At 41.9% G+C, this 14,344-nt stretch overlaps 1 protein-coding gene and 1 long non-coding RNA gene across 5 annotated transcripts in view; one reads left to right on the top strand and one right to left on the bottom strand.

Moving 5' to 3' along the window:
* The window catches only part of LOC308624952, a 50,462-nt gene extending 48,452 nt beyond the window's left edge, over positions 1-2,010 (top strand). Inside the window, exons 2-4 of the long non-coding RNA XR_014017028.1 lie at positions 769-856; positions 966-1,056; positions 1,666-2,010. This is a non-coding gene — a long non-coding RNA (uncharacterized lncRNA). The remainder of the gene's footprint in view (positions 1-768; positions 857-965; positions 1,057-1,665) is intronic.
* On the bottom strand, positions 449-12,475 carry PTHLH (parathyroid hormone like hormone). Of its 4 annotated transcripts, none has more exons than XM_081248780.1 (4): positions 12,321-12,475; positions 11,634-11,756; positions 5,290-5,712; positions 449-818 (listed from the first exon to the last, which is right to left on the bottom strand). In XM_081248780.1, exons 2-4 carry the CDS (start codon positions 11,732-11,734, stop codon positions 809-811), a joined length of 534 nt encoding a protein of 177 aa, XP_081104906.1. In that variant the 5' UTR covers positions 11,735-11,756; positions 12,321-12,475; the 3' UTR covers positions 449-808. The 4 variants fall into 4 exon arrangements, with proteins under 4 accessions (XP_081104906.1, XP_081104905.1, XP_081104904.1 ...); XM_081248779.1 differs by having other exon boundaries at positions 12,276-12,475; XM_081248778.1 differs by having other exon boundaries at positions 12,260-12,475.
* Positions 12,476-14,344: the final 1,869 nt, after the last annotated feature.

The raw sequence follows: 14,344 nt of genomic DNA on the forward strand, positions 1-14,344 counted from the left end.
GCCACCAGGGAAGCCCTGGACTAAGTTTCTTTAATTTTTTTTCTCCTGACTTTTCTCTGCTTTTTTTCTGCCCTCTCCACTCTTCACCTTGAATTGGATGTACTTCATAAAATGATGTCTAGATAATTCAGCCATTCTGCTGAATTGAACTTAAATATCAGACAAAAATACATTTTAAGTGGTTTTAAACTAATGTGAAAATGTTGGAATTTGTACCAATATAAACATATTAAACTTAAGACCATATTCAAATACAGTTAAAAATTACATCATGTTTCTTCTACTAGGAATCTTAAAGGATATATCTATGTACACATAAAATTCACCTTCTGAGTCATGGTGTAATTTAGATTATATTTTATTAGACATTCTTTACAAATTTAAAATACTGCTATTTTTACATGCGCAGAGGAAAATCAGTTTGGATAATTATTTAGGCATTCATTAATATCAACCACAATATAGAGACACTTTATTGTGTCATTTATCAACATACTTGATATGTATATCTAAAGTGCATTATGTTACAAAAAATATAGAAATTCAGCAGCACCAAGACACATTTACAAAATAAATACATCAGTTGACAAAATAAATTATGGTAAATGTGATAATAATAATTGGATTAGCCTTGGCAAAAAAAAAATATTCACAATGACCAATGTGCAGTTTCATAGAGCAATGGGGGAGACAGTTTTATTCCAATGCATTTACAGTATTTACAGACAATAAATATTTCTAATACTTTCCATATGTTCATTATTACAGAATCCTGCAATATGTCTTCTGAACGTCTCTGCTGAAAATTTCAATGCCTCCTGTAAAGAGAAAGAAGGGAAAGAAGAGGAGAAAACAGGTTAATTCTCTTTACAAATGAAGAGACATAAAATAAAGGATGTAAATTAAGGAACATAGAATCACAATAGAAAGAGATTCAGGGGACTGCTTGTAAATATCTTTTACAGAAGGTGATTGTGGGATCCACCTGACTTTCTAGAACCTCTGCTACAGGCCCGGTCTTTAATCTGATCAAATGGTCAGCAGAAAGGAAAATGGGTAAGGGACAAATTTGAGAATTCAGAAATAAGGCCAGGTTGTGCAATACATCATTAAATACACCTTGCTTAGAAGTTTATTCCCCGGTGATGCCCAACAGAAGTGATGCAAAGGTTGCTTATTCTGTTCAGGTTCTCATTTGGCCAATCTCTCACTAAGATAATGGGCTGTTGTGAGGGTAGAGTGTGTGATTTGGGGTAAAGGTTAGAAGGATGTGTAATTAAACAAAGTATGTTTGGTTGATGATTTGATGATATCTGTCCCTCCTTAGCTGTCCTTAAACACTAATGAATAAAACTATCATTGGATTTTAGTTTTTGAAGCCAAAACTAAGATAGAATTGCTGCTAGTTTTTTGACTGAATCTTGCATTAGAGATTGGGAAAGCCCATTTTAAATTAGAGAATAAGAATCAATTAATTTTAAAGTATAAAATAACAATATTTCATATCACTGTGTTTGTTTTATTACCCAAAATAAGTTACCACTTGGGACTGACACCTTTTCAAACCCTTCTAAACACTGGAATGACAGTATTTTAAGATGAGCTAGTGACTTTTTCTCTGCTTTCCTCTCTCCTTTTCTCTTCTCTCTGTGTGGTCTATTTCAGGGAATACATATTGGTGTCAAGGAAACAACTACGGAATGGAATCTGATTGGCTGTGTCACTGCATTAACAGCCAGAGTTTTACATGGCAGACCTGCATGATTGTGAGACCTACCAAGAAGCAAACTCTTGACAATTTAGGAATTTTATGTGCAGCTTGAAGAATGAAAAGCAAGTTTAGCATTTAGGGTGTTTTAATGTCTTAAGGAATTGACCTCTTCACCAAGAGTCTTGTTTGGAATGATAAAATAGCTCCTAGTTACACAGAAGAAAAATAGTTTACGATTAAAATTTTAAATGGTAGGTGGATATGGATGGATGCTATGAATAAAGTCCAAAAGGCAACTGTCAAACTCAATAATTTGCTTACTGTACTGATTTTTAAATGTCTTGGTACTAAATGGTATTTAGTGAATTGAGTTTAAGAGTAACACAAGCAGGGAGGGGATGAATAGTCTCGAACAATTATTTCCTCAGAAGGAAAGAAAAAGGAAATAAATTAAAGGACCAAGGAAAAGATCTTTTGATTAAGTTTCACCCTGCCCAGCCAGTTTGCTTGTTATCTTTCCTTCTGATTTCCCTTTAACAAAGGCATGTAGTGGAACAGTCAGGTAAAATATATACCATGACCTAAAAGTATATGTATATGTTTATTACACATATGAGTATGACGACACTTTAGACCTCTAGCTCTTCTGAGTACTGAAAAGCTTTTATATTATTTCTAAATCAGTGTTTGCCAAGGCAAATTATATGGTCTCAATTAAATGAGTTCTACTGTAACTGGACATCTCATTTGCAACATCAAAAATTCCAAAATGTAATTTCCAAAATTTAAAGCTATGTATTTTCCACTGAATGGTTCACGTGAGAGGATCCAGACAGTGTTAGCACAATAGTTTCTTTTAAGAAATACCATCACTATTATATAGTATAATAAAGTCCGTGCTTGCTATATCATCAGGCCTCTTAAATCATAGTATAAAAATGCAAAGAGATTAAAGAGAGGACATTAATAAAAGGTTGGTTGCTTACAAATCTTTAAAATAGTAATTCTGAAAAGATCCTAGTTGGATTACAAAATTTGCATGACCCCATATGTTCTCATCAGTACACTCCTGAATTTCCCCACTCTTCTCTACACCTCTATTGCATTGTATTGGGAGAATGCCAACATCTGGCTGCCAAATGAACAGTGCTTTCCATGAACATCCCTCAGAACCAGGGAACAGAAAGGAGAAGCAGAAGTATTCTACTTCTTTCAGTCCTAGGTCTGGATTTGATTAGGGTACTGCCTAATTTTTACTAAATCTATTTTTTTAAATATCTTTATTGGACTGTAATTGCTTTACAATGTTGTGTTAGTTTCTGCTGTACAACAAAGGGAATCAGCTATACGTATACATGTATCCCCACATCCCCTCCTGCCTGAGCCTCCCTCCCACCCTCCCTATCCCACCCCTCTAGGTGGCCACAAAGCACTGAGCTGATCTCCCTGTGCTATGCAGCTGCTTCCCACTAGCCATCTATTTTACATCTGGCCGTGTATATATGTCAATGCTACTCTCTCACTTCATCCCAGCTTCCCCTTCCCCCTTGTGTCCTCAAGTCCACTCTCTACGTCTGCGTCTTTATTCCTGTCTTGCCCCTAGGTTCTTCAGTACCATTTTTTAAGATTCCATATATGTGTGTTAGCATACGGTTACTAAATCTGCTTTAACTTAGAGACACCTTTGGGATAAGAATTGACGAGGGCTGGTTTTCAATTCTCCAGATATTTAAGAGCATTGCAAATTTTAAATGAATAGAATTCATTAAAAAGTATCTCTACTTCGGTTTTTAGAACATATATATTATATATATATATATATATATAATGGATAAAAATAGGTTCTGGCAATAAAGTAAAACCCTTGCATTAGTTATAAATATGTACAATTAGGATCATATCTTAAAATACACTGAATATGTGCATTACACCAAGATTTATGGGGTTTGTTACCCCTTATAGATCCATTAGATATCTGCAGAATAGATAATTCACTATGCTAAAGATTCCTCTAGTGCCACTGCCCATTGATTACTGAAGCTGTACTACTTAACCAGTATAACTATTATTTATATGCTATTTAATGATGGGCTTTGTCAGCGTAACTCGAAGATAGATGTGATGGTAAAAAGGTTCAAAATCCCCTTTGAAACATCACTCTGTCATCCTATCTCTACCAGTCAGGGGAAAGGATTGGAGAAGTAACAGGGGACTCTTTAAATAATGAGATCATTACTGCATATGATGCATTCTTGTGTTGTTTTCCTCTTTCTTTCAAACCCCACAGAAGGGCTGTACTGAAAAGTAAAAACCAAAAAAGATCCTATCAGCGGAAATGCAGGGGTAAAGAGCAGCACTAACACGGCGCTGGCCTAAGCGTCAGGAAATGAAATAAAGGCAGCTCTGAGGACCACCTATCCCAGTTCCCAGGTCTGCTCAGTTGCCTTAACTGTGGAAGGCCTTCGTTTTCTATTTTATAAAATGAGATTAATACTTGCCCCGTTTTTGCCTCACAGAAACACACATAGGTAGATAGATAGATAGATAGATAGATGGATGGTACAACCAGAACGAAATCTAAAAGCACCCAAATAATAATTCCATGTAATCTCACTTAATCTTCACCTGACCCAGTGAGGTTGGCACAAGTACTATCTTTATTTCACCGAAGAGGGGAGTTAGTCTTAGAAAGACCTTAGAAAGGAACTTGCCCAATGTTATGAGCTTTAATAAGTTTAGACCCAAGACTTGAACCTAAGGGTTTTGGCTCCAAAGTCTGTGCATATGAGCATCTGTGAGCTAAGAATAAACAAGCCACATAGATGTGGTTTTATTATTCCTACTATAATACCCTAGAGGAAGTATTTCAACTTGCTCTGGACAAATAGATACATGAGAAAAACTTATATCTTATAACGAAGTCTATACTTAAAAATTTTCAGAAATCATGATTTTTGTTTCATGAACTGGTAGAAACCAGAGTTAAATTTAATTAAATAAATGTAAAGTCTGTGTTTAAAATTTTAAATTTAATTAAATGAAAATATATTTAATTTTTAATTAAATTTAAATTTAAAAATGTGGACGGCTGAGAACTGTTTATGGTAAGATATTTTTCTGTAGTGTTTGTAGGTCATATCAAAGCCTTCTGCATTCTCCCTTGGAGTAAAAAAGAAAGAAAGAAAGAAAGAAAAAACCATCATAAAGTTTGACGTGGTGTGAGTGGGGGAAATCAATACGTTTCTCTAACAAATGGTGAAGGTGCAGTAGCTTCTAAAGCTTGAGTGAAAAAATGAAAGGGGTTAGTACAGCACTAAAGGATTGGTGTCGGGATTTGTTGGTGGAGAAAGAAGCAGGGTGATTAAACCCCCGTGGGTGTTGAAGGGCTAGGAGCACACTGCTTTAAGGCAGGCCGTATCCTGAGCCATCTTGGTTTTGTAAGCTTTTAAATTGTGGAGCCATTGATGGAGGGACAGATAGGGAGGAGATTCTAGGTCTGTGCAAGCCAAAGCAGAATAGAGGCTCCACACCCCACCTGGGGGCACGGAGGAGGGGCTGGGGCTCCAGGAGCCGGTTACCGTGAACTGAGCTCCAGCGGTGTCGCGGAGATGTCAGACAGGTGGTCCCCTTCCAGCCAACACCCAGCCACACCCGAGTTCAGCCAGGCAGATCGAGTTCGCCGCTTCTTCTTTTCCTGCTCCTTGCGTTTTCCAGGCTTGCTTTTCTTTTTCTTGCCGGGTGTCTTCAGTGGCTGCTCTTTGTACGTCTCCACCTTGTTGGTTTCCTGAGTCAAGTATCTGCCCTCATCCTCAGACCCAAATCGGACGGGGTGGTTCTTGGTGTTGGGAACAGGCTTGGAGTTGGGGGACACCTCCGAGGTAGCTCTGATTTCAGCTGTGTGGATTTCCGCGATCAGATGGTGAAGGAAGAATCGTCGCCGTAAATCTTGGATGGACTTCCCCTTGTCATGGAGAAGCTGGTGTTCAGACACAGCTCTTTTGCTTTAAGGGAAAAAGAACAGGAGGGGAAGGAAACAATGACATTTTAGTAGACGGCAGAGACCACAAAGACTTGAGGAAAGCCCTTTAAATTGTCTAGTTGATCCAATACAGGATACAAACTAAGCTGGGAGAGCTGCAAGCTGACTGAGCAGGGAAGGGGCGAGAGCGGAAGGGAAGAGCCGGCCGTTAGGAGGCTCCAGCTCCAGCCTCAGCTATGCGGCTCCCTAGGTCCGTGACCTTGGTGAGAACATGACGTTACTGGGCCTCAGAGGCCCCATCTGTTTAAAAGGAAAGGATCAGATTCTGAGATTTCTATGCTGTTTTCTCAATTTAAAATATTATGATTCAGTTATTCAAAGAAATGGACAGAAACCACTGGGCTTTTTTCCCCCACATTTTTCAGAGTTGTGTTGCGGAAATAAATCCAGGTGTCCTAGTCTGGGAAACAAAAAGGTGGTTGATTTCACCTGAGTACTCGTCCCAGGCACACTTGTGCATGAGCAGGCATGCATGCACACATACTGCTCCCCACTTGAGAAAATAATACTACTACTGAATCTCAAAGAAGAGCAAGCTCTACTAGTAAAAGCAAACAAAGACTGAAGGATGAAGTGAGCTGTGAAGCCTGTCTAGGAAACCACCTAACACACTGAATTTGAACGTGATTGATATTAGACTATGGGCTACCAAGAACCTATATTTGAAGGCTAGTTGTCAGAGAGAGCATGCATCATTTTCTGTATTTAGAAATCTGTATTTAGAAATCATCATTTTTTAATTTACAATTTCAGAGGGTAATATCCTTAGTACTCAACTGAGAAATTCACTTTTCTATTTGTTCTTTGTCTTAAAAATATCTCTAGAAACAAATATGATTTTCCTATTTAAACAACACTCTAATGAAAATATAGTGAAAAAGAATAAACTAATTCTCTATCAGTTCTTTTAGATAACACCCCGACTCCTGCTTAAATGTCCATTCATGCATTCTTGTATTATTCTGTGTGGATTTATTAGCCACATTTAGGAATTGCATACATGAATCAGTCACATTATGTCTGCTACAACTATGCTGCACCTAACTCCAATTTGTACCACTGAAACAACCCCCCAAAGTGGCTCATTTTCAAAAGTATCTGAAGGGGCCTTCCCTGGTGGTGCAGTGGTTAAGAATCCGCCTGCCAATGCAGGGGACACGGGTTCGAGCCCTGGTCCGGGAAGATCCCACATGCTGCAGAGCAATTAAGCCCGTGTGCCACAACTACTGAGCCTGCGCTCTAGAGCCCGCAAGCCACAACTACTGAGCCTGCGTGCCTAGAGCCCGTGCTCCGCAACAAGAGAAGCCACCACAATGAAAAGCCCGCGCATTGCAATGAAGAGTAGCCCCCGCTCGCCGCAACTAGAGAAAGCCCATGCGCAGCAACGAAGACCCAATGATGCAGCCAAAAATTAAAAAAAAAAAAAAAAAGTATCTGAAGGTATTTCACAGGGCTGCATCCCACGTATTGTCATTCTCCTGACACTACGATAGATTTATCTGGTCTCTTATTACTTTCATTAATACAACTTTAACTCCTCAGAGAAATATGACAAAATAAATAGCACTCTCCTCATTTTACAGATGTGGAAAGTGAGGTTCAGAGAGATTAAAGGCCTCACACTTGCTCACATGATGAGAACAGGCAGAACCAGGCTCCAAAGACGAAGTTTTTGATTCTAAAACCAAGATTGTTTTTTGACTTCCTCAACCCTTTCTCTTGCCGAAGCTGAAGTGTATGTTGAGGAAACGAGAAAGGAAGGGCATAAAGAGCCTGTGGTAGGCACCATGGCAAGGGGCAAATGGACAGCAATTTATCAGTTTCCTTGAAGACCAAGCTTGTCCCAAGAAGTACATTTTCCTCACCAGAATAACCAACCAGGATTCCTAGTCTGGATTATCACTGGGGGAATGAGAGATTGTCTGGTTATATTGTGAGTCCCAGAAGGGTAAGGCATGAAAACACAGTCATTATTTCTCCAGACCTTATAGCCAGAATACCAGCTTCCTTTCAGCATTGTAGCGTGTGCACTGACTTTAAACCATGAAGCTTGTGCAAAAAAGACATGACTTAATGGAAAGGAATTTAACAGGAGCCTGGTTTAAATGAGGCATGAAGGAGTCTCTCTTCCTTTTTGAAGGTGCCACATGTGACTAGATTAAAATTCACTTACTTTGTGGCAGTAGTTAGTATCCTGGAAACTTTTAATAACCTACAAATTGGAGGCTTTGCTACAACAGATTTATATTGTCTAATAACATTTTTAAAGAATAGGACTGATATACTTGCAAGTATTATAAGTATTGCAGTTTAATAAGTATCTTTTAGCAAAATGTCACATTAAAGAAGGAAGATCTTAGGCGTGATCAATTATATTATTTGGAGCTTTTATTATTTTCTCAATTCCTGGCAGATAGCCACCCATCTGTATTGTTCTCCAAATGTATAATACAGCCTATTGTAGCGTAACTCGGGGTCAAAACTTTTAACAGTTAGTCTGTTCTAATCAAGCCACCATTGCTCATGCCTCCTCTGACTGGCATATATGCCTGTCATCCTGGCTAGCCTGTCAACTGTGAGTCATGGTGCCTTCCTAACTCAGGCACTGCTCTTTCCCAGGATGGTTCTCATGGGAAATGGAGAGATCACTCTATCCTCTGTTTTATAAAAAGCCTACAATATGGCACAACTTTGTCCAGATTAAAATAGTACATCTTTCATGGGGTACAAAGATTCTTTCTGCCTTTTAGGGGTAATTATTAATATATTAGAAAACACAGACTTTCTCAAATGTTAAATCGGAAATGCTGTTACATAATTTACTTACTAGCTCAAAGATGTCTGCATTTAAAATATTGTGAAGAATGAATTTCCGATTGAGCAACTACATTAGAGGATCAGGGATATAATAGTATCTTTATTGTCAACAAGAAATAAGGTCCATGGAGTGTTCTATTTACTTTCCAAATAAGACATTAACTGAGACAAGGGTAAGTGACTAACATGTACAAACTAGATGTACACGGGGGGTGGGCAACATGTTCCAATTAGGGAGGCTTTCACTTTAGATAATTCTGAAGTGCTTAAGTTGTAAATATGGCCTCAGTAACAGTCTGTTTTATATGTCTGTAAACATTGCATAGCACAATGGTTCATATGACATTTATTACGTACCCAACATGGAAAAACACATATGCTATGTTCATGGTCTCCTTTGATTATTATTAAAAGATGCAAAAATGTGGAGGACATGCTTAACACAGATAACTCTGAATTCAGTCAAAATACAGCTCTTCTGCCTTAAAAAAAATCACTCTCAAGGGAGTTTTCAGGGAAGAAGATTACATTTCTAAGGAACTCTCATGGAGCAAAGGGAATAGCTGGAGAGATGGGAATTCCATTTTCAGCACAGGAAGAGATGGCATGCTCGTGCTGATGCTAGGCACCTAAGGAAGGCATGTGGGTTTGAGAAGAAAAGTTCTGTGGTACATGGAAGAGTCAGGGTTAGGGTGTTAGAGTTAAGATGACTCACCAGAAGTCCCTTCCAACCCAAATGACTCAGTCGAAAGTTATGCTTTTCACTAAGTGGAATAGACCCAGTCTGGCTCCCAAGCAAATCAGTCAATGATGTTTTAGGTTTCTGAATCTGCTGGGGCTTTCTAAGTTAAACACAAAGACTGCCACCTGCTGAAAGCCACACAAATCTGGACAAGAATGTCCACAGGTCTCCAACTTACTCACGCTCTAGACTCATTAAGTAAAGTCCTTTTGGACTCACAGGTCCAGAAGGTTCACAACCTACATTGCCATGGCCTGGGAAGTGTTATTGTTGTAGTAGTTTCCTCTCCCTTAAAAGTTAGCCCTTAGCTAGAAAACATCTAAAGCAGTTTCCCTAATACTTGGTGTGAAAAGTAATCGGGGAGTAATATGATTTGATTATATGTTAAAATTTCTTTCAAGAAACTAGGTTGATTTGTCGTAATAGTAGACTAATGCTTTGTCTAGCACACAAAATTTACTGTTACTTGGTAATAATGCAAAAATAATGACTTGTTTTTTTAAACTCCATTTGGTTGCAATAATTTGATGAAACCTTTTAATCTGCTGATGATTTCAGCCTCCATGAAAAACCATGGCTGTAATATGATGATCTATTAGCCATTAACTATAAGAATGTTTTGTGGTAGTTTTATAACCATCTGCTGAGTGTGAGTGTTTAACTGCAATATTGTATTTCACCCGCAAACAAAACTATAACAGTCTCTGGATGCTAAATGGTTTCTGATGTGTCTTTTGCAAGGTGCAACAAGGAAAGAGTTAAAAATAGCCTTTAGGACTAACTTAGCACTATTTTTATGTCATAACTGTAGATTTAATCATGGCCCATTTACTGTTTCTCAAAAGAGAAAGCAGGTATTTCTTAAGCAACTTTAAAGAAAAAAATTGGCTCTGTTCCAAGACAGTATTTTTTGACCAAATAAATACAGCATTTAAGTGTGCTTTTAAAAATTTAGTCTTCATCTATATTTATATATGGATTTTACATAACTGAATTAAATACAAGTTTCAAAATGAGCAAAAAGCCAATACAATTTCCAGAAATACATCAGCAAAATGTTGATTTGAAGAATACAATGCAGCTTTATCTTCAGCACAATGTTCTACACGATTTGCCTTAGGAGATTCATAATAGATTTTCATTTTGGTGCCAAGGTTCAGACATGTCTAAAGTAATTTCATTTAAGGATTTTCTGCTTTAATAATAATAGACCAAGGGCACATATAAAAAGTTGCCTCTTTGTACACCCTTGGGAATTTACATGGAAGCACCAGGAACTTGATTGTAAGCATTAGATATTGCTATTTTTATTGTTAGTGTAAAAGTTCTCCGTAATTCCTTCATCAGAGGCAAACTTGTCTCAGTTCTCAAACTTTATGGTTTTCCCATCCTGAACACCGAGAGTGCAGCTTAAAGATCACCCAAAGATGGTCTTAAACACATTAATGAACTGCTAGGTCCAACGGATTATTAAGCTAGTGTACTTGCCCACTCTTCCAACTTTTCGGTCACAAAACATGGTGTTAATTCTCTGGTGTGCTTTGAGGTATGACTATTTTAAAGTCAAAATTATCCTTAAAGAATCACCAAATGAAAATGCCAATATACAAGTTTCCAGTCTACAGTGCAAATATTTGACTCCAGATTAAAGAGCTGTTAGCAATAATTCCAAGGGGGAAAAAAAGTTTCCACACCTAATATTCATTTTGGAATCAAGCACTCTAGCGTTCTTGAACGGTATCAATACCAATGTTGGAGTTGTGCCATTGCAAAGTTGTTACTACTTCATTATATAATATGCCTACATTATGTAATGTGGTCCATTTTATATGCTTAAAATAATGTCATTCATAATAAAATTGATGTAAAGTTTTTGCTTTTCACACAAAACCTGCCACCCACATGCAGTGTGTACGTATACAAGTGTACACAGACATATGTCTCCTGGATCCCTCAGCTTCCTCCGAGTTATCTAAGTCTCTTGCAATCTTCACAGTTTCAATATCTTCCCAGGTCCTGAAAGTAACCCCCTTTTTTTTCACTAAAGGAGATCTTGCCTAGAGGAGATTCTGTAAAACGCTCCCTCTCATGGAAACACAAAAAACTTGTCTCTTGCCTGTTTCCCCTTGAGGTTCAACCAGTTCTCCCGCCGGGTTTGAGGAGCCGGGCTCAGCCCCGGGCAGGTAGCGGATCTCTCCGCTCTCTAACCTGGGCGAGGAGCACCAGTGACCGCGGCGAGCCCTGGGCAGCGCCCCAGCCTGGTGGCCTCTCCCCCTGGACTCCCCAGCCCTCACTCGGCGCCCTGGGGAGGACCGGGCACTTACAGTCGGCGGCCGAGCTCCTCCACCGAGCGCCCGCAGGAGGGCACCGAGTAGCTCAGCAGGAACACCGCGACGCTCCACTGCTGAACCAGCCTCCACAGCATCGTATCCTCTCTCTCTGGGGACCTGCAACGGAGAGGAAAGGGGCCCGAAGTGTCAGTCCGGCATCTCCATCTCCCCGCCCTACCCCGCTGCGCCCCTTCAGCCTGCTCTCAAATAGCCTCTTCAAGGGCATCTCCCAACTTGAAAAGAGCAAGAAAAAAACTTTCTCTGGAGCCTCTCGGCACTTACTTATTTAGGAACAAACTACTGTGCTTTTTCCAAACCACACAGGCAAAAAGGGACCAAAAAGAGGAAGAAAAAAAAAAAAAGGAAAAATCAGAGGAGCCTTCTCCGAAATAATAACCAAAATGAAATGGGTTTATATATGTATCTATGATGAGTAGCGTGTTTACACGTCTCCCATAGCAATGTCTAATTAATCTGGCCGGCAGTATCTTGGGTTCGGGAAGCAGGGCTAACCCCTTCTTAAAAAAAAAAGAGAAAGTTTTCCCTTCCGAAGTCTGCTTCTTTGCGAACTAGACCGTCTTGTTCCAGAGCCACTTGCAGCGAGACCCACATATATATACCTAGCTGTCTGTCTACCTCCTCTGGTGGGCTGGTTGCTTCCGGAAAGTTGATTCCACACACCCTGGGAACCAGTTTCAAGTGCGTGTGTCGTCGATCAGGAGGGCCAGGTGGCGGCGAGGGCGGGTTAACAGCGGCGCGGAGGGGCGGCGGCGGCCTGAGCGAGCGACGGGGCAGCAGCGGCCCCGCTTCACGACCGGGGAGGCATGCTGGCCGGGCGGCGCAGGTTGGAGGAGAGTTGAAAGCCGAGCAGAGGAATGTTCACACGCTCGCAGGCAAACCTGCCGGAGAAGTGAGCGAGTCGCAAAGAGGTGGCGCCCTAGGAACGCGCGCGGGGCGAGCAAGGGCGCGGGCGCGCGGGGGGCGGGGGAGGCGACGGGCGGCCGGAGCGACCGGAGGGGAGCCCCGAGCCGGGAACGTCCCGCCGGCCACGGGGAGCCCCCCTCCTTCCCCGCGGCCCCCGGCGCTGCCCGGAGCTCCCCCGAGCCCCACGCCGGAGCGCTGGCCCCGCCGCGCCAGCCCGGGGCCGGGGACGTGGGCGGATCCGCACGTTCCCGCCGGGTCCCTCCGGCCCCGGACCGCTCCGCGGATCTGCGAGCCGAGGTCCCGAGGGCGTGCGGACCGCCCGGAGCAGCCACGACCCCGTCGCGCAGCTGCAGCCGAGCCCCGCGGGACTCGAGCCCCGCGGGCGCCCAGGCCGCCGGGGGCGGTCGGCAAGGAGGAGGCCGAGGAGCCGGGGCGGAGAGCCCGGGCGCCCGGCATCCTCGGCGGGGAGGTCGCGGGCCTTTGGCCAGTGCCTTTTAGGAGCCTTAAGCCCGCTTTGGGAGCTCCGGGAGCGTGATGGGAACCCTCCTCCCTGGCCCTTTCCTGGGACAGGCTGAGTGGGGAGTGTTGACTAGGCAGGGGGGAATCCTTCGCACAGAAGAGTAAAAACGGTTTCAGACTTCAGGTCGAGATGGCATTTCTTGCTGTCTCAGAACAGCTGAGGACATCTGGAACCTGTCCAAGAAAGCCCGCGCACAGGATGGAGACCCCCTTTTGAATTGCAGAGGGGGACCGAAAACTCCTGGGGAGCGCACACGGCCCTTCCGCCCACAGACAGGAGTCTAACCCACTCTTTTCCCCGATAACCTACTCTGTTCCCCGCCCCCCCCCCGACCCCGCGTCCCCTGTTACATATTCTAGGATGACTATCCTTGTCGCTTCAGCCTGCAGAAGCAGCGGAACTATCGCTCTAAGCTGCTCTGCCTCGGAGAAGCGAAGGGAAAGCAGGGGTTTTTCCCAAAACTGTTGGGCGGGGAAGAAAGACTGCTCTGAATTACTGGGCAGTATCGTCTAGGGAGGGCTTGCAGCGGATGTGAACGCCCTCCCCACGGACTCCTCTATCTTTCGGAAATGAACCCGGGTGGTTGGGAACCATTCAAGAGGTGTTTGTCTTCTAGACAGACAATCCCACTGGTAGGTTTCACTACTCTGTAGAAGGCTAGTGTGATTTAGAGATTTGAGATGATTAAGGGAGCCTGACCTTTATCAAGCCTGGTTTCTGGCTGATGCTCCACAGATTTTACCAAGGTTGGGTGAAATAGCGCCCTCTCACAGACCCCTCGCTCATCTCGGCTCCCTTTTCCCATTGTTAGCTGCTTAGCTAACTAGCTTTAGCTAACGTTTGCTGCTTAGTTTGGGTAGGTGTCACTCCTTCTCAGAAGCTGTTATCTCCCTCATTTGCTTGCTTTAAACTTCACACTTATAAAAAAAAAGTAAGCAAAAAGCAAAACTTGGCTTCCTCCAACTTAAAAAGAAATCTGGGAATTTCCACAACTTCCCTTGAACGTTTAAGAATCTCTAAATGTTAGACCTGTTTGCATGGCATGAAAAGACAAAGTATCAGCACTCAGAAATGTCAATCTTTGAACCTCTAACACTTTCTGATTTATAATAAATTCTTTCCAAAAAGACGTAGGAGCCTTAATGTAATCGTTAGAGCTGAAGGGGGAAATCTGTAAAAAAGTAAATCACAAATGAGCCATTTAATACTTGCAAGTTGTTTAACATTAAAATGATAATATTTGCTTCCACAATGAAAAACC

This window comes from Mesoplodon bidens (assembly GCF_964165515.1).
Source record: "Mesoplodon bidens genome assembly, chromosome: 11".
NCBI classification, from domain to species: Eukaryota; Metazoa; Chordata; class Mammalia; order Artiodactyla; family Ziphiidae; genus Mesoplodon; species Mesoplodon bidens.